This window comes from Mercenaria mercenaria, unplaced genomic scaffold, assembly GCF_021730395.1.
Source record: "Mercenaria mercenaria strain notata unplaced genomic scaffold, MADL_Memer_1 contig_1729, whole genome shotgun sequence".
NCBI classification, from domain to species: Eukaryota; Metazoa; Mollusca; class Bivalvia; order Venerida; family Veneridae; genus Mercenaria; species Mercenaria mercenaria.
The window spans coordinates 28,842-49,889 of record NW_026459729.1 but is presented as its reverse complement, the minus strand read 5'-3'; the positions used below and the strand labels follow the sequence as shown (position 1 = coordinate 49,889).

General features: G+C 35.1%; 1 protein-coding gene across 1 annotated transcript in view; it reads left to right on the top strand.

Moving 5' to 3' along the window:
* LOC128551812 (receptor-type tyrosine-protein phosphatase kappa-like) overlaps nucleotides 1–21,048 on the top strand; it is a gene marked incomplete at its 5' end in the record, with an annotated part of 36,342 nt that overhangs the window by 9,844 nt on the left and 5,450 nt on the right. Inside the window, 3 exons of the mRNA XM_053532729.1 lie at nucleotides 7,448–7,550; nucleotides 10,113–10,189; nucleotides 14,435–14,569. Coding sequence (XP_053388704.1) covers nucleotides 7,448–7,550; nucleotides 10,113–10,189; nucleotides 14,435–14,569 — 315 coding nt within the window. The remainder of the gene's footprint in view (nucleotides 1–7,447; nucleotides 7,551–10,112; nucleotides 10,190–14,434; nucleotides 14,570–21,048) is intronic.

The following is a 21,048-nucleotide window of genomic DNA, read 5'->3' as shown; positions in this document are numbered from 1 at the left end:
AGGTTTCTTTAAATTTCTATAAATGCAACAACTCTTTGAAAAGTATATAATTATCCACAATGAAATGGAAACAAAAACTGGCTTACATAAAACAGGAAAATGTCTCTTTAACTGGAATTAAAATGATAATATTTTATTCCGCATTATCCGAGCCCGGAACTGCTGCTTGCTTACGTATTTAGAATGTGTGATATATAGCAGTAATTCGGTGAAAATGTGCTTCCGTGGTGTAGGTCAAAGAAGTCTTTAATAAATAGATCCTAATTATTCATTACTATGATTCGCATATTATTGCGAATAGGCACTATTTCACTCGCGGAATGAATTTCACATACAGATCAGCTCAAGCGGAAACCCCATTCTACACGATCCTCGGAGGATGCCCAAAACGAGTACCAAGTCTCTGACTCGAAGTTTTATCGAGTCAGCCAATTTCCGCCAAGGAATTTCGCTGACTCCGAGAATTTATGCGAAGTCACTCGAAGGAAAGAAATCCTTGGAGCGATTCGAGATGAAATCCAATTAGCGGAAAACACACATGTATTTGTTTCAATTGTTCCCGAGTCACTTGATGGAATTCCTTCGAGTGACTCCGAGACGGATAAATAATTACCTATACAAATTTAATTGGGTCTTCGAGTACCTTTGAGGACAGATTTTAGATCAAGATACTTATATTTTACGTAGTGATACGCGAAAAAGAGTAATTTGTGAATAATTATAATAGTATCTTTCTATTTTATATTAAAATAAACCAATTTTTCTGTTCACTTATAATATTTTATGACTTTTTGCATGGATACGGCAGCAATTATTTTCCCTTTTTATAATTCCTTCAAAATGAGTGAAAGACCATTCTCATAAGGAAAATTAATCATTTCTCCTATTATTTTCAATGAAAGATTATTATTCTTTAACGGCCGTTATCTTTAAAATATCTAGTTTTATATAGCTCTATATAATTTAGTTCAATTTACATAAATCTGTTTCTGGATTTAATTTGCACTTTCAGAAACTTTTTCAATATGATATTTAACAAATCACTATTCTTTAACGCCAGTAATTTGAAAGTTTGTTTAGTTTTATATAATTCTTAAATTTAGTCCATTTTACATAATTTATTTCTTATTTAAATAGCAGAGTCAGATAGTATTTCAATATCAAACTTAACAATTAACTTTTAAGCGGGTGTTATTTTAAAGTTTATCTAATTATAAATTATACTTAATTTAGTGCATTTTACGTAACTTTATGTCTAAATTTAATTCACAAATTCAGAAATTATTTCAATATCAAATTTAAACAAATCACTTTTATTTAACGGTGGGCATTTGAAAGTTTATTTAATTCTATATGATTAATAATTTAATCAATTTTACATTAATATGTTGTTTAATCTAATTCATATGGTCAGAAACAATTTCAAAATTTACAAAATTTAAAAAGCTGATTATATAAAATTCTATCAAGGTAAGGATTACCGCCTCTAAGTTTTGTGAAATCATCTCACGTCACTCGAAATGACCTATTAGTCGTTTACTACAGACTCGGAGTCGCGCGGAGTGGCCATAAAATACGGGAAATCATTATAGTGTTACCTGTATAATTTCGACTCGGAGTCCGTCAAGTAATTTCTCAGAGTGACTCGACGAAATTCCGCTAAAGTAATAAAACTGTAACAATCGGTACTCCGAGTTAGAATAAGGCAGTACTCGGAGGAATTCTTCGCTATGCAAGACTTTTCCTTCGAGGAAAAACGGAAAGTGGGTTTTTCGCGTGAGCTGATCTGTAGAATAAGACACTTTTCATGCTTATATTCGCATGATTTCGAGTTGTTTACCTGGAAACGAATATAATGCGTTTATTCTTTAGACTGCATTCTGAAATGCAGCGATACAAAGATACTTCACTTCAGTTGTCTTAAATTTCACTACATACTTTTCAGCATCCCCTTTGGACAAAACTTTTGCACGTGGAATGATAATTTCTGTATATCAGGTACCCATAAAATCCCGTATTTGTATAATTTAAAAAAGACATCACGATGGATTTGTTAAATTCGTGGCCTTTTTACCTTTTGTTCCTTACTACGTTTTCTGAACTTTTAAACACACTAAATATGCAAAAGCTTGCAAATGGGATGATATTTTTGGCAAAAGGAAAGAAAACGGACACGGGCTAGCCTCAGAAAAAATGCGAATTTCTCGATTCTACATTGTGTCTTGTGAATTGAACTGCGCTGGCAATTTTTTTTCAAAAATTGAATAAATGGTTCCCCGTATTGCGTATTTATAGATCTGCAGTGAATCGGTCAAAATGTGCTTTCGTGGTGTAGTCGGAATAAGTTCCTAATAAACAGATTCTAATGTTTCGATTTGTGCGTGAACCGTGGGCCAAATAGGCATTATTTCACTCGTGAAATGAGTTTTACTTAAAATAAAACACTTCCCATGTTAATCTAATACAATTGTTTGAATCATGGTAGTGCTTATACTCTTATATGGTTCGGAGGTTTGGGTTGTTTAATGTCCCGAAGGCGGGCATATTAAAATCGCTCTGTCCGTCCCTCATGCGTGCGTGCCTGTGTGCGTCCGGTAAATTCTTGTCCGGGCTGTAACTTTTCCATGCCCTATTCTGAAGTCTGCCATAGCTGATCCAAGAGACCCGTTATTACAGGGGTATTGCCTTTGCATCAACTATGTACAAATTTTTTTGTTCAGTTTTAGTAAATGGGTTGAAAACAACAATGTATTGCAAGACAGACAAAATGGTTTCAGGTAAACGAAGTACTCTAGAGCATATTTCCTCGTTGTATAGCATAATGGAGATTATTATTGATAAATTGATTTTAAGAAGGCGTTTGATGTCATTAACAGGGATAAGTTTTGATTACGTTTGCACATTATTGAAATAATTGGAAAGATGTGTATTGCAGATAAATCATTGTTTTCACATGTATCTATTTCTGTCCGCGTAAATCAGTTTAGTACTGAGTGGTTCGATGTAAAAACCGGCTTACGTCAGGGTTGTGTGCTGTCACATTTACTTGTTAACATCTATATTAACGATTTAACAGTGTACCTGAAGTGAAGTCCTTTGAAATAGGAATTGATGTAGGCGGTGAAAAAGTTTGTATTCTGCTTTACGCAGATGATATAGTTTTATTAGGTAGCAACCCTAATGATATACCTCACTGTTAACTGCACTCTCTTCATGGTGCAATGCAAATGATATGACTGTCACTTGTAATAAGAGTAATGTTGTTCATTTTAGACAGCCGCCTGTGGCTAGAACTGAATTTGTTTTTTAAAATTGGAACTGAGATATGTCATATGGTTGATTGTTACGAGGATTGTTCAAATATGAACGCATCTAAGCACATAAAAATGTATCCTTCATAGCAAATTTTATTTGGTCCTTTCGAAGTATTCACCTCCAACAGATATGCAAAGTTTCAGTCTTCTAATCCAATCCTTGAAGGCTTTTTCGTAGTCTTTTCTAGGTATATTATTAAGGCACTGGAATATTGCAGAGCCGAGGTGTTTGCGCTGCACAAATTTTCGGCCAAAAAGGTATTTTTGAGACTTGGGAACAGAAAGAAGTCACACGGGGCAAGGTCAGGCGAATAAGGAGGGTGAGGGAGCACAATAACCTTTTCATGCTTCAGAAAGTCTTGTACAATAGACGCCTTGTGCGATTACACATTGTCATGTAGCTATCTGACATTGGCCAAACCATGGAGGGTCTTCGATTTTTGAAATATTTCTTCAGTTTTCAAAGAACTATAGTCTTGTAAAACTTCGCATTTACGGATTTGCCTTTAGGTACAGCAAACTGAATGGCAGGACCCTGACTTGTGGCATACATTACCTTCTTGTCACTCATGGTCCGCTTTGCAATGCATGGTCTTTTGCCCATATTTTGTTCGAAATCTTTATTTGGGCTCAAAAAAGTGAACCAATGTCTTGTCATCAGTGACGACATTTGCGAAAGACCGTGCATTTGGAAACTGTTCAAGCAACAACTTTGCGCATTGCACGCGTGCCTTTTTCTGCTCATCTGTCAACAGAATGCGAATCCATCTTGCACCTATCTTTCCAATTTTAAAATTACGTTTTAGAATTGTATGAGCTGCTCCTAATGAGATGCTAACCATACTAGCTATTTGCCTAGCGGTGTATCTTGCATCAGTAGCAACTATTTCTTTCATTCTAGGAACCGTCCTGGCAGACGTTGCTGTTTTCGGCCGACGGCCAAGTGGTGTATCTTCTGTTTAAACTAACCTGCATTTGAATTTCTTAAACCAACGAATAACTGTCAAAAAAGATATTTCATTATGCCCATAAACAGTACATATTTCATCAAAAATGTCTTTACACCATATACCAAGAATACAACGATTCTTAATATAGAACCGTATTTCAACGGCGTTCGCTGACCTTCTTCCAACCATTTTTGTATTAGTATACACGAGTAGGCAATGTTTAGCGAGCGATAGACACAGCTAAATTGAACGGATTTTAATGGATGTGGTATCAATGTAAAGCATGTTTTGCTACCCAATAATTTTAATTTCCTCGTGATTATCGCATTATTGAGCGAGATAATGTTCTAGATGCATCTCATGTTTGAACAATCCTCGTATAAATATCTGGCTTTAGTATTGAATGAACATTTAGATTTCAACATATCTGCTAACGTTGTAGCGCAGAGTGCAAGTCGTGCACTTGCTCTTGTTATTGCATAATGTAAAACAGTAGCTGATGTTTATACGAAATTATATGACTTTATTGTATGGCCAGTTATAAGTTATGGTGCCCCTATTTAGGGTTTAAAATCATTTTCTTGCATTAATACAGTGCAAAATCGGGTCATACGCTTTTACTTGGGTGTCCGTAAATATATACCTGTAGCAGCTTTGTCGAATGTCGGAGTGATATAGTTTTGGTGTTGTCCGTCCGTCCGTTCGTCCGTCCGGGCTAACGAATTGGTACTTGAGTGTCTAGCAAGTTAGGGTTTGGACTCTAAAAAGTGTCCAAATGTGGGTTTATGTGACTAATTTTTGGGTTTATGTGGCTAAAATTTAACATTGAAAAGTCACTTAAGTGTCATACCGTGAGTACTTCCGTCTTTCCGTCCGTCTTCCCGTCCGTCCATCTTGAGCCATATATAAGAAGTGGTTGGGAATATTTTAGTAAAACTTCATATATATATTTATCACTATGAGGTTAAGCGGATCGTAAAGTTTCAGTCAGATTGCCCAAGTAACACTAAAGTGATGGCCCTTAGAAGTTTCTAGTATAAACTATATAGGGCACAATAAATATAGCAATTTCTGCGTCATATTTTTGATAGATTTGACTTAGAACTATGAAACTTAAACTGAATTTAGATCACTATAATGTGGTGGTGCACACAAAATTTTGTTCGGATTTCCTTTTTAACTTCAGAGTTATTGCCCTTTAATTGTATAGAAATCCACATATTTGTACATAACAAACTTACCATTGGTTAGAATTTCATTAAGTTTCTTTTATTCTTTTCCATGAACATTTATTATAAACATGTGAAGTTGTGTCTCCTCACCCTTTCACCCCCGCCCCTCCCCACTAAAAATACATACATTTGTATGCATATTTCCATTCAATTTTCCTCAAAACATGTTTAAACCTTCAACATGTGAAGTTGTAACCCTACCCACATTACCCCCGTCATTTTTTTTTTCATTTTTAATTTCCATCAATATTTATAATCCACAAGTTTTGACTCCTCATCCGTTCATCCCCCCCCCCCACCCCCGACCCCCGAAAAACATATATATATATATATATATATATATAAAAGTTCAATTTGTAAGGAATAAACAGCAGCAGACTTCTGTGTTTTACAATTATTTTAATTCTTCACTGCAAGCGCTTTCAATACATATATCTTCAGGCAGTTTACATTTTGAAAAAATGTACAATGACGTCACGTCATAACAAAAATTACGGGAAACGTCGTAAACAGACGTTGCGGCAAACTTCAAGAAAAATATATTATACACTCAAGAATACCCTGTGTATGTATGCACACAAAACTTGAAACAGATATATTATACCATTTAAAAGGGAGTTAATAACTGTGCTTAAAACATATTTATGCTCGATATATCAGTTTAACAAATAATATCAAGATGATTAATTAAAAAGTAATAATAGCTTAAAAATCAATTATGGATACAGTAAAGAGAAAGAATTGCTTTTTATCTCTTTTCTTTCCTGAAATACAGTTTTAGCTTTAAATTTTATTACCTCCCTTTAATTTTTGATGCTATATCTATCATTGGTTATATACCACTTTTGTCATAAAGAACGTGAGGGTAATTTGAGCAATTTCTTTAAACTTCTTTTATTCTTTTCCATGAACATTTATCATAAACATGTAAAGTTGTGAACCCACACCTGGGCACCCCTTGCCTTGGTCACACAACCTCCCCCATTCCCCTGCAACATTTTTATTTCATTTTTTTTCCCTTTTTTGTTCCATCAAAATTTATAATCAAATTGTGAAGTTTCGTACCCTCACCTGATTTCCTACCCCCTCAACCATCCAAAAAAAAAATACATTCATACCTTCCACATCCACACCCACCACGTCGTCAGCCATGTTCAAGATATCTAACTTGGTTTTTGCCCTCTGAAGGGCATCTGTTCTTTTAAGTTCAAATGTACATATTAAATAGCAACACTTGGTGCTAACTAACAGGAAGACAATATAATAATTTCATTTACTTACACTTTAAGCTCACATATCAAATCTCGCCATTTAATTATTAAATCTTAGCTTATTACAGTTAACATATTCCATTCATTTATTATGTACACTTAAAACATTCATTTTCTGTTAAATTGGTTTTGGCTAATGAAATTATTTGCTTCTTAGTAACATCCTTTACTTTTTGCCGGATATATGTTTTGCCATTCTTCACCACAAATCCTTTCGGCGGGAGATACCAATTCATCAAATTTGCTTGTTGATAATGATATAATCCTGTCGGGCTGTCGATTATTCACCATTTCGGTTTTACTCATGTTAGATTGAATTCTGATAGCAATATTATTGTGAATATAAGCCGAATATCATTTTTGAATATATTTCTTGCTTGTTTTGTAAACATTGTCCTTATTATTTCTGTCTTTAATTACGATTTACTGCCACGAGAAAGCCTTCATTGAAGTAAATGCACATAAGAGAAAAGTCAAAAACCGAATTTATTGATTATCTAAAATATCTGTCAGGGCTAATTTGACTACGCCTCTGTTGCTTCTGTAAGTATTTGACACTTGCCCAAAATGTTGTAAATCTCCTATATTTAAAAAAAAAATAAAAATATAGCAAAACAACAACATAAAAGAGCACCAGATAATTAAGTTTTTATCCTTATTTTTCTCAACTTGCATTTTAGCAACTGAAGCAAGTGGTAGAAACAGGCAGAAAAGATGATTTGGAGACTTACACCTTAAATGAAAAACAAACAGACAAGAACCGTCATGGAGCCGATATACCATGTATGAGAAAAACAATAAATAAAGAATCATATAGTGCTTTTAAACATATCTTACTAGAAATATACTGAACAGCAAAAAAATATCCAGTTTTATAACTAAGGTAATTTTTGTTAAAAAACTGTAATCCATAAATCACTTGTGTTTTTAGCTCACATGTCACAAAGTGACAGTGTGAGCTTTTGTGATCACGCAGCGTCCGTCGTCCGTCGTCCGTGCGTCAGTCCGTGCGTCCATGCGTCCGTGCGTAAACTTTTGCTTGTGACCTCTCTAGAGGTCACATTTTTCATGGGATCTTTATGAAAGTTGGTCAGAATGTTTATCTTGATGATATCTAGGTCAAGTTCGAAACTGGGTCACGTGCGGTCAAAAACTAGGTCAGTAGATCTAAAAATAGAAAAACATTGTGACCTCTCTAGAGGCCATATTTTTCAAAAGATCTTCATGAAAATTGGTCAAAATGTTTACCTTGATGATATCTAGGTCAAGTTCGAAACTGTATCACATGCCTTCAAAAACTAGGTCAGTAGGTCAAATAATAGAAAAACCTTGTGACCTCTCTAGAGGCCATATTTTTCATGGGATCTGTATGAAAGTTGGTCTGAATGTTTATCTTGATGATATCTAGGTCAATTTCGAAACTGGGACAGCTGCAGTAAAAAACTAGGTCATTAGGTCTAAAAATAGAAAAACCTTGTGACCTCTCTAGAGGTCATATTTTTAAATGGATCTTCATAAAAATTGGTCAGAATGTTCACCTTAATGATATCTAGGTCATTTTCGAAACTGGGTCACGTGCCCTAAGTAACTAGGTCAGTAGGTCAAATAATAAAAAAGCCTTGACCTCTCTAGAGGCCATATTTTTCATGGGATCTGTATGAAGATTGGTCTGAATGTTCATCTTGATGATATCTAGGCCAAGTTCGAAACTGGGTCAACTGTGGTTAAAAACTAGGTCAGTAGGTCTAAAAATAGAAAAACCTTGTGACCTCTCTAGAGGCCATATTTTTCACAAGATCTTCATGAAAATTGGTCAGAATGTTCACCTTGATGATATCTAGGTCAAGTTTGGAACTCGGTCATGTACCTTTAAAAACTAGGTCAGTAGGTCAAATAATAGAAAAACCTTGTGACCTCTCTAGAGGCCATATTTTTCATGGGATCTGTATGAAAGTTGGTCTGAATGTTCATCTTGATGATATCTAGGTCAGGTTTGAAACTGGGTCAGCTACGGTCAAAAACTAGGTCATTAGGTCTAAAAATAGAAAAACCTTGTGACCTCTCTAGAGGCCATACTTTTGAATGGATCTTCATGAAAATTAGTCAGAATGTTCACCTTGATGATATCTGGGTCAAGTTCGAAACTGGGTCACGTGCCGTCAATAACTAGGTCAGTAGGTCAAATAATGAAAAAACATTGTGACCTTTCTAGAGGCCATATTTTTCATGGGATCTGTATGAAAGTTGGTCTGAATGTTCATCTTTATGATATCTAGGTCAGGTTCAAAACTGGGTCACATGAGTTCAAAAACTAGGTCACTATGTCAAATAATAGAAAAAAAAAACGACGTCATACTCAGTTCAAACCTGGGTCATGTTGGGACAGGTGAGCGATTCAGGACCATCATGGTCCTCTTGTTATATCACATTACACTTGTAGAACTCCACATGTAAAATTTTCAAAAACCAATCAACCGTGAAGTCAGTAGTCCCAAACATGCCGTTTAGCACGAATATCACATGCGCCTGAAACTAACAATTTTCTTTGTAAAATGTTATTGCCATTGGAAATATTGATTATTGACTAACTTGAAAAACAGCATGAAGTTTAAAAAATATTGTTGGTTGCATCACACTACTGAAAACAAAGAAAAATATCAAACAGGGAATGCCACGCACCAAAAGCGCAGCCTCCTCAAAACGAACCCCCCAGCACGCAAACGCGTGCACCACACACACACACTCAAAGCTTACACATCAGGACAAAACGAACAACACACACACACACACACACTCAATCACATTTAGCGCAAGCGCCCAATTGGGATGTTACAATGCATCTGACGCGCCGAAAATAGCGCCTTTGAAACATTTATTGTGGGACTACTGACTCCGCGGTTGATTGAATTTTAAAAATTCATCACACGTAGGTCTTCAAGTGTAATTTTGGTATGAAGAAACAATTATAAAAATTACTCTTTTTATTTCAAAATATACTAGTCATGCATCTGAATAGTTTCTTTTGCTGTTCAGTATATTAGGCGAACAGAAATTGTTCATTTTGCAGAACACAAGTTCGATCAAATTTGAGGTAAGGTAATAGAGGAAAAGCATATAAACAGTTTTGTGTATAAATTGTTTGAAAAGAGTTAAATGAAGAATCGGGTGATATTGTAATTATGCGAGCAAACATAAAAAAAACAGTTCTAAACAAAACGAAACTTTCTTGTCAAGATTATGTTAAAAGAAGCAGCAGCTACACATTACATAAAATTGATTTTATTTAATTTTAGGTTAGCGCATATTTCATATATTCAAAGGGTTTGTTATGTATTTTAATTTTAGGTGGTCGATTTGCCGTGATGCTGTATCTGAGTAGAGAAGATGAAGGATTGGGATATATCAATGCTGTTTATGTTAACGTATGCTATTTTTATGTAGAGATTTTACTGTATAGCACAGGGGCAAAAAGCGTCTACCATGCACCCCCATCCCCTTCCTCAAACCCATTGTCTTTTTTCATAGGTAAAATCCTTTTTAGCTTGGCAAACTCTTTGAAAGCAAAAGTGTTCCCATGAGAAAACTCTTTTGAACTATATATGATTTCACTGTTCCAGTGACGATAACCGTTCAGTTATGGACACTCAAACATATAGCTGATGATCAACTGTAGCTTGGTCAGTTTAAGTGATAAAACAATAAGAATTGTATCAAATTGGAGCTGAGACATTGACCTTCTAATAGCAATATTTCATCTTAATTATCTAATTTGAATTTTCAGGAATATTAATGACAATGTAAAACGACGACACAGTCTTGTTCAAAAATAACATGTTCTAAGTTTCAAATCAAATTGAATTTATCAAACAGTTTTAATATTGTTTGAAAAGCTCTCAGAAGTTTCTAAAATAGTGTTTTGTTAAATCTTTGGCAAACTACACCCTGTAGCGTTAACAAACGTCCAACGTATTACAAAATGTTCAATCCGTTCATGTCCGTTTGCATGCATTCTTTTCCGTTTCTCATACGACGCCTGCACTCTTTGTCCGGGGACGTTCGTTCCATGCGGTTGAAGTTTTTGAGCATGTTTCAAATTTTGAACAAACACCAATTATGTTCGTTAGATTAACAGTAGAAATGCGCTAATATGCGTTTTGTTCGTTACTCGTGCGTTCTCTATTCTTTGTTTGTCCGGTTCGCATCCGTTCTGGTCAGGTGGACATGATTCACTGCCGGACTACAAGATATGCAACGGATGTAACGCATGTTCAGCGGACGATAATTGAAAAGAACGTTTTGTCGGATTCTTGTGTTTTACGCGGTACAAAGCCGTTACTAGTACAGTGATATCCTTTAATCGAACGTTGTGCGTCATATATATATATATATATATAAACGTACAATGACCGCTATATATATATATATATAAGACTAAAATGTCACTGCTGATTTATGAGACATGAAAACAGAGATTTGAGTATATATATGCAAATGTTGAACCAGTAAGAATGTGTAGTACAATTCGGGCTCGTATATAAAGCAGCACCGAAACAAATCTTATTGGGTTAGTGGACTTGCTGTGGCATGTGCGTGTTCATTTGTACTGTTAGGCGCTTTGCCGTAATTGGTCTGGTATATTGTGGTGGTGATTTAGTTCGTATAAATTCTCTCTACTATATAATAATTTATAATACGAACTTGTAACCTAGCGGATCTCACGTATGGGAAAGTCAACTGTTCTGAATATAATTATATCCCTTAATGCAAATTATCTATGTATATATTCAATGTATCCTTGAGATCCAGTTAACTTTCAGAGAGAGAAAATATAGCTTCTCTGGTCCCAATCAGTTAAAAAGACTACAATGTCACTGCTGATTTATGAGACATGAAAACAGAGGTTTGAGTATATATTTGCAAATGTTGAACCAGTACGAATGTGTAGTACAATTCGGGCTCGTATATAAAGCAGCACCGAAACCAATCTTATTGGGTTAGTGGACTTGCTGTGGCATGTGCGTGTTCGTTTGTACTGCTAGGCGCTTTGCCGTAATTAGTCTGGTATATTGTGGTGGTGATTTAGTTCGTATAAATTCTCTCTACTATATATATATATATATATATATATATATATCCAAAATGTACTGTTGTTGAACAATACGGATAATATAGCGGGAAAAAAGATTGAAGGAAATGCCTTATATAATCTTGCGGTCATTGTACGTTTTATGCACTCCAAACAACCGATCGCAAGATCACTGAGCAGCAGCGGTGGATGCCTTTCGTCATCGGATAACTTACTTCCGCAATTTTTCTATACATTTGGAGTCCCTTAACGCTTTACGGTGTAGTGTGACTGACATATATCTCTTATGGTATTTCTTCACACAAAACTAGATTTGCTGAGCTTATTTCCAAAAATTGATCCAGTTATAAAAATTTGAGACCTCGAAAACTAAATAAAATGATAAAATTAATAGCTATGTGAACACAAATTAAAAGTGAACACTTAATTGAAGAAGGAATAATAATATAACGTACATTACACACGTTACGTTACCATTCCAACAACCTTGCTTGATTGCATCGATTATTTAGAAAAACAAGAGCAAATCTATATGCCCCCCCCCCCTCCCCCCACAAAGTGGGTGCATAAAAATGCTAGAAACATAATTGATATTACTTATGCTGTACTATGAGAATCACCGAACACTATTTAAACTGTTTAAGCTAGCTAGTGTTAGGAGCGTGAGGGTAGTTTCAAATTATATCTTAGGAACAGACACAAACGAATCAAATCAGCTATTAGTTTGCTTGTTAGTGTTCTCAAGCTTGCAAATGACCGTTTTTTAGTTACTAGTTACTTGTAAAGGTCCCCTCGTACTCAGATTATAAGATTTTCTGGTTCTTTTTGGATCATGGTTGAATTCGACTTAAGCCGGTGCTAGAGGGCGTAAGGGGTGTTTCACACTTCATTGCGTCCAACTGAGTCTGCTATTTATTTGCTTAATTGAATTTTGCCTCCAAAAGATCTTCTTTAAGATAATTTAAACATTTCTATGGCAAATTGTTTTAAGAAGCTCTCGAGTGTCGTTCCGAAGGCACTCAGTAGTTTCCTAGAAGTTTTGTATAGTATTAAGTATTTGTTTTCTTAAATTTGGTATTCAACTATTTATGTGAACGTATCTAATAACTTGATAAGTGAATAATCCTATACAATTTTTTAACAAAATAATGACACAATAAAGCGAATAAACTAGAATGGTGAAGTGACGTGTGTACAGTATGTTACAAGCATATTCCTCCTTTAAATAGAAACTCTATTTTTTATATGATGCTCAAACAATCACCAGTTTATGATTCACAAGTTATTTCATCATGTTATTCAGTTTTAGTTATACCTTGCTTCCAGAGATGTTTGTTTAAGCATAGGTATATGTATGCAAATTAGCTAAACTATCTAAATTGAAAAAATACTTTCAGAATAAGAAAATACTATTTTAGAAGTTTTTTTAAAGATTTTAAGACGAGATCAAGTGTTCAATACGTATTTTTTAAGTACTAATTGTAGTAAACCAAACTTATTCGAATGGTAACGTAACATGTGTTAAGTATGTTACGTAATGATTCCTCCTTCTTAAAGGTGTTTCGACTATATTTCTTAACATATGTTACATAATAATTATTTTATTGATAAAAAATAATCATATGATTGTATCTTGTTTGCTGAGACGTCAGTTGTGCGACAGTGGTACATTTTATGCAAATTACCTAAACATTCCTATTCTAGAGTGCAAAAGAAACGCCAGAGTTACATAATAATATTTAAGAAAACGCCGAGATACTTTTAAATTAAGACCAGATCAATATAGTTTGATACCTTTTGTTTATACTAATTTGTTTTAGCTCGATTGTTATGAAAGCTTCAAGCTTATTGTAACCACTCTCGAGTCCGCTTTCTGGAAAAACCAGTACTGGTGTCATGGTCGTGACCCCAGTGGGACTTGAACCCCTGGATGTCCAGGGAAGGCCGAGACCTTATCCACTAGACCACCGCTCCCCTTAAGTACATTTAAATTCATTTTATTCATGAATATGCAAATTAGTTAATTAACATAAAAATATTGCTTCCTAAAGGCCAATGTCTGTTTTGACGCCATTTCCATTAATTTACCTATAACACTTATCAAGATATGACAGATTATCATCAATATGGTTGCACTTTTCAAAAATAAAGGGTTTTCATGTAAACAGTGAACTCATATAGAGTTCAAAGGAGTTTTTTGGTGTTGTTTTTTCATCACCAAATATGTTTAATAGCTACAAGCTGTCTGTTACTCAGCACTATATCGAAATTCAGAATAACGGCTGTTATCCAAAATGGCGTATGTCTTCAATAATTTACAGACAAGTGCTATAAGTAAGCCAGTTTAGTGTAAGGAAGGATGAACTTATATAGCGTTAGATTGTGATCTGAAAACAAGTCTGCTATTAGATAGATTTATTCGCCAATCTGAGTTTAAATGATTCCTATTAAAATGTGATCGTAAACAGAACAGCGGGAAACTGCAATTTATGTCTCTGCTTATTATATGCAAGCTATATCTCTAGGATTATCGATATTTGTTTGAAGTAACTACAAATATATTTACTTTTTTACACGGCAGAGTTTCAAGAAAAAGGATTACTTCATCGTCGCTCAATCCCCGTTGCCGAACACTGTCTCAGATTTTATTTGTATGTTATACCAGGAAGACTGTTCATGTATTGTTACCATGGATGACTTGAAACAACATGGAATGGTATGTGTAAGATATTTTGTATGACTTTAAGGATTTTTGTTAAATTTCATTAATGCCACAATGATATCTACCTTTTAGAAAAAGGTCAACGGGGAAGTTGTAACGGCTGTGGTAGCTTATACTTCTAAACTGGATAAGACCTGATGTTACATAAACCATAAACCGTAATTGAAGATTTAAATGAAACATAAGCCAGATATTAAAATCGGCACTAACTTAATAATGTTATCGATTGCATTTACTGGGTCAAAATGTCATTGTTTATGCTTGAGCTTCTTAAGATATAATGATATATGAAACACTCAGATGGTAGAGGTAGATTCGTACAACGAGCATAGTATTGAGATTGATGATCCTAAGTTTGTGGAGTTAAACAAACCCGAAACACAAACAGAAGTAGATAAAGCTATTAAATATTCAAGATGTAACAAAGTTCATTGTCCAAGCGACAACATATTTAATGAATATATCATAGAAACAGTAGATACTTTGTCTCGACATATCACTGGTAAGTATAACAAAATGTTTAATGCTTGCTGATTCCCCGAAACGTGGTGCCTAGAATACATAAAACCAAACTGAAAACATAAAATGGGTGACCGAGATAGCCCTAACAATTACCGTGACAAAACTGTAACTAGAGTTATCAACGAAGGTGAGGAATTTACCCTCTGTACACCCCGACCCCGCTTGCACTGACACTGTACACTGCAATTTGATGCACACAAGATTGCATAATTATGTCGACAATGTGTATATAGAATCTATGAATATAATATAGTAACAAAAATCAAAGTAATATTACTCTGCAGACTATTTTTCTTAAAGAACCTAACAAACACCATGCACAGGTAAAATTGGCACAAGTAAGATTGGTTCTGTTCACTTGTGCGAAGTTTCATTAAACTGTGTGCAATGGTTCAGGAAATTAGGCGCGCACAAAGTTGCTTATGCAGATTCTATTTATATGGTAAAGTCACAAAAGTCCCATTAGTCTGCAGAATATACATCTAAAATTAAAGAAGGTAACATGTACCACGCTCAACTAGGGTTAGTACTGATTACTAAAGTTTCATTAAATTGTGTGCAAGGGTTCAGGAGATTAGGCGCACACATGACCACATATGCCGACTATACGTATAAAGTAGATACGCAGAAAACAAAGACCAATTACTGTGCAGATTTTTTTCTGAAAGAACCTAACATGGCACCATCCACAACTTGGGTTACTACTGATCTCTTATGTGAAGTTTCATTAAATTATGCGCATGGGTTCAGGAGATTTAGCTTGCACAAAATTGCATATGCAGACTCTATGTATATATTAAAGTAACAAAAACAAAGACAAAAATAAAACAGAAACCAGTATACCACCTTACAACTTCGTTGTTCGGGGGAATACAATGAGTAACCTAAATAAAAATATATACAAGTGTTTTCACATCCTGTGTGAAACAATGGTTTAACAACAACAATTTTTATTTAATGACTAATTTGGTTTCAGAAAAGGACGTGGTATTGTGGATGATTTTAACTACCTTGGAGTCGTGTTTAACTACACACGTTTGTTTGAAAATCTTAGAAAATATGAAGTAAACACGCGTTTCGCAAAACAACTATTTGACACTTTCGTTTGATGTACAATAAATTATGCCCCGTAAGATTTGGTGCTTCTCAAAATCAAAAGAACTACAACGAATTCACTTGCAATGTAGTTTTTAAGTAGGTAAAGTCAGTGCAAGTAACGCTGCCGTTTATGGCGATTTAGGCCGCTATGCTTTTACGTAAACCGATTCAAACAGATTATCAAAAACTGGTTAAAACTAATACATACAAAAACATAATTCCAGATAAGATCTACAAATATGGTAGCAATATTATAAACATAAAACAAACAATTGGGTGTACAACTTAAAAGTCTTACTAGATGAATATTGGTTCTCAGAAGTATGGCTGTACCCTGATAAAGTTGACCCTATTTTTTTCTCCTAGAAATTATAAAAAAAAGTAGTTGACTGTTTTCAACAGCAACGGATTGCAGACTTAAACAAAAATGATACATCAAATACCCTATACGTACATATAAAAAGTGACTCGAAAATTTAAGCATATTTGGAAATTTTCTGTCAAAGCAGTTTAAAACCATTACTTACAAAATTAAGGATTTCAGCGCGTAATTTGTGATTCTAAAACAGATAGATGCGATCTAAGCAGAATCCCAATAAATGAACGTAGATCTATATGTGTTTATGCACTACTAACGATATAGAAGATAAATTTCATTTTGTGCTCAAATGCGATATACCTCAAGATCATAATGAAAAATATCATCGATTACGCCAAAGCGTGCTCAAATTTGTCGAACTACTTAGACCTGATAACAAAATCCATAATAGTCAGACTCGCTAAATTCTTAAAAGTTGTCACAACATGAAGAAACTACCTTATATCAACTCACACCTTGATTCAAAAGAAACTTAATGCCATAATCAAATTGTATTTATGCAGCTGATATACTTTATCTTTATCCTTTTTTTTTTTTTGGTAAAATGAATAACATGTAAAATGCTCAGTTTTTGATGTTTCATTTGTGTAAGTCATAATTTGATAACTTACGAGATATATTAATTTAAACATATTTTATTTCTTTCGATAAAGTTACATAGTTTTAATAATTAGAAAACGTGAAAAGATACATTTATGAAATTATGTACAGTTATTTCTTATTTTACTCCCTATCATTCCCTATAGTTAACATAGCGTGTCGCCAATAAAACCATACACTTGTAACGGGTAATGAGTGTACATTTTAGAGCCCGTGAAACTCGTGCAGGATACACGTGGGTATGCGTGTAACGCGGTGCAATATTGAAAGCCAAAAAAAAAGAAAACATAAAAATATGGCAAAAATAACTATAGAAGAGCGGAGTCGAGCAGTTGGAATGCAAGAGGCAGGCACTACGTAAGGCAGGTAGGAATCAGTTTCCTAGATTATAAAATCTGATCAATAATTTCTGTTCAAATGTCATAAACTTATCATTCGCTTCATTGTTTTATTTTCTAAATAACATCTATATATTTCTTCCAGGCCGCTCGTGCATTTAATAGACGGCTATACACTATTCAGCGCCTCTGGCAAAAGTTTAATCAAACCGGAAGTGTAGCTGACCTTCATCGGCAACCTAAACGACGTGTAACTACGATGGACAGGTACATAATTGTGTCGCACCTACGTAATCGATTTGTCCCCACAACAACGACAGCCAGACGAACACTTGGACGACAGGGTGTTACTGTTAGTCCCCAGACGATCCGAAACCGCCTACGCGAAAAAAGTTGGATTGCGTTCCCGACGTCCCAGAAAGGTTGTTACACTAACTGTAAGACACCGACAGGCCCGTTTGCGTCGGGCAAGGCAACATTCAAGACTTACTAGGGCCGACTGAGCTAATGTTTTGCTTGTTGATGAATCTCGTGTGTGTTTACGTGGTACTGACGGCCGTACCCGCGTTTACCGCCGTCGGGGTGAGAGAAATGCGGCTAATTGTGTGCTTGAAGCAGATTGTTATGGCGGAGGATCAGTTATGATTTGGGCTGGTTCTTCGATGCACACCAAAACCGATATGGTTATTGTGCACGGAAACCTTAATGCTAGGCGCTACTAGGACCAGATTATAACCCCTGTATTAATTCCCCATGTTAGAGCTTACCGTGGCATGAGCTTAGTGCAGGACAATGCAACTTAAGACCACGCAGCAGATGCTCCAAAACAACAACATTTGTGTGTTACCATGGCCATCAAAAAGCCCAAATCTTAATCCAATTGAGCATGTTTGGGACCTTTTAAAACGTAAAGTAAGGAAGCCCCCTGAGCCCCTTAACCTACGTGATCTTGGTGCTTTGATCATACGGGCATGGAATGGGATCCCCAAAAGGAAATTGCAACGCTACATTATGCGGTCCCGATGTCGGGCAGTGATTGCAGCACAAAGCGGTCATATATGATACTGATCTTTTGTGACTTTTGAAATGAAGGGTTGGTTAGATAAAACTGGTGTCAATTCTAAACTGTTGGTGAGAATGAACTGAAATGTTGCTGAACGTTAACCAATACCTTTTTGTTGAAAATAGTATTTTCTCTGTTGAACTGTTGCTTTTTATTGTTGAGATATTTCAAAAAATATAGTGACCAACTAGAAATGTTGTTAAGTGTATTAATTCCTTTCCATGGTGGAGTTGGCCTAATTGACATTGCACTTATTCGACCGGAAAGTAATGTAAATTAGTTGAAAGTAGTTATTAATTGAAACTTTTGCAAAATAGATTTATATCATTACGTGTACCACAAATACTATTATAATAACTTTATCATTGTTATTCAATTGTGTAAGGTAGACTAAGAGCTTAGGTGAATTTGAAATAAAAAGAAACAAATTGTGATTTGGTATGGGTCATGATGTCACGCAAGGGACAAAAGGAGTGCATAATACCACCAAATATGTCTCTGTCATATGTCAAATATTTCATTTGCCGCTATGTAGCTCTGGACACGTAGCAAAATTAATTTGTTGGTTTCGTATGCAAGATTCTCGTCTGAAGGAGAAAGTGAAGCGGAGTTTCAGAAATTCAACAATATTTCTACGATGAAGCTCAGAGTTTAGAGAACTGCATCCGAGTCGTAAGCGAGTATTTTGAATTTGGTACTTACGTACCCCGGCGTTAATGAGGGGTTTGGAGCTATTCTTACAAAAGGAAAGTCTGTTTTTAAATTCGAAAAGAGAGCAATTGATTTCGACTCCTACATATTTTACTGAACACTCTTCATCTCTTCTCGATCTTATGTTTGCCACATTTTTTCTAGTTTTGTTGCTGATCCCTTTTCTTCCGGATCTATCTCGCTTTCCCTGCCCTACTGTTACTGTTTTTAAATTCAAGAAACCTAAACAGTCAACTTGTAAACGTCACATATGGTTATATGATAAAGGGGACTATTCTAAATATAGAAACAATCTAAACACAACGGATTGGAACTCTATCTTAGATTGCGATAATCTTCATGAAACTGCCGATAAAATAGCTGATGCTATTCTAAGCGCAGCTGCTGACAGCTTTCCGAATAAATCAATAACAGTTAGACCTAACGACGTCCCATGGATCAATAAAGGTGTTCATTTGATGATACGTAAGCGAAATCAGGTTCATAAACAAGCAAAGACTTCTAATAATGAAAATGCATGGGAAAATGTTCGCAAAATTAGAAATGATACTACCAGCCTTATCCGAAAAACAAAGAAGGAAAGCACAGAAAAATCAGTAGAGGAAATTAATTCCAAAAATACTAATGTTAATAAATGGTTTAAACTTGCTAAAAAGTTCTCTAGCAAAAATGCTCCCCAAATCCCTACATTAATAGACAATGGTGCTGAAGTATCATTAGACAAAGATAAAGCTAAACTTCTTAACACTTTCTTTTGTAATCAGTCTACCTTACATGAGAGCAATCACACACCTCCTATTATACCTACTTCACTCATTCCGTCTTGTCAAATACTAGTATTTCTGTAACTGATGAAGATATCCGAGAGGCAGCTTCAATAAAAGATCCTTCTAAAGCTAGTGGTCCAGACCTTGTCAGACCAAGAACGATCAAAAAAGGCCTCCAGGAATTAGCCGGTCCACTGTCATCCTTTTTTAACACACTTATCTTTAACTCAGTCTTTCCGACCTGTTGGAAATGTGCAAACGTTTCTCGAATAATCAAAACGTATGACCCATCAAAACCAGCTAACTATCGACCAGTATCTCTTCTCAGCTGCCTGGGAAAACTAATGAAGCGTTGTATCCATAATTACCTCTACAATTACCTTATTTCTAATAACTTTATCACACCATTCCAGTCTGGATCTTGTTAAAGGCGACTTTACAACAAACCAATTATCGTATCTCTACAACGATATCATTAAAGCTTTAGACGAGGGAAAAGAAGTCTGTGTTTAAAGCGTTTGATCGGGTGTGGCATTGAGGACTCTTAACTAAACTATTATCTCTTGGACTACATAGCAATTTCTTGAACTAGTTCGAATCTTATTTATCTGATAGAAAGCAACGAGTAGTTCTTGCTAATTGTTCATCCAATTGGTCGAGATATATTCATGTTGTTAATAATAATGCCTTTATTTTTCCCGTTCCTTTTGCCCTCAGATACATGTACAACATACACAATGTATAGTTAATAATTGGTAATTTTCTGTAAGACTTTATTTGATAGCTTCTCCGAATCATACATGTTTCAATGTATATTGATGCTGCTAGCAACACTCATTATTTTCCTTCATTTTCAACTTCAGGTGCATGTATTATCTCATACTCCTGTTATCAGTACCATATCTATCTGTATCTATTTGCTTCTTTTTTCACTTTTGACAGTGAAATAAATGATAAAAACCCTGTTTGACCACCCATGTAAGTTGTTAAATTGT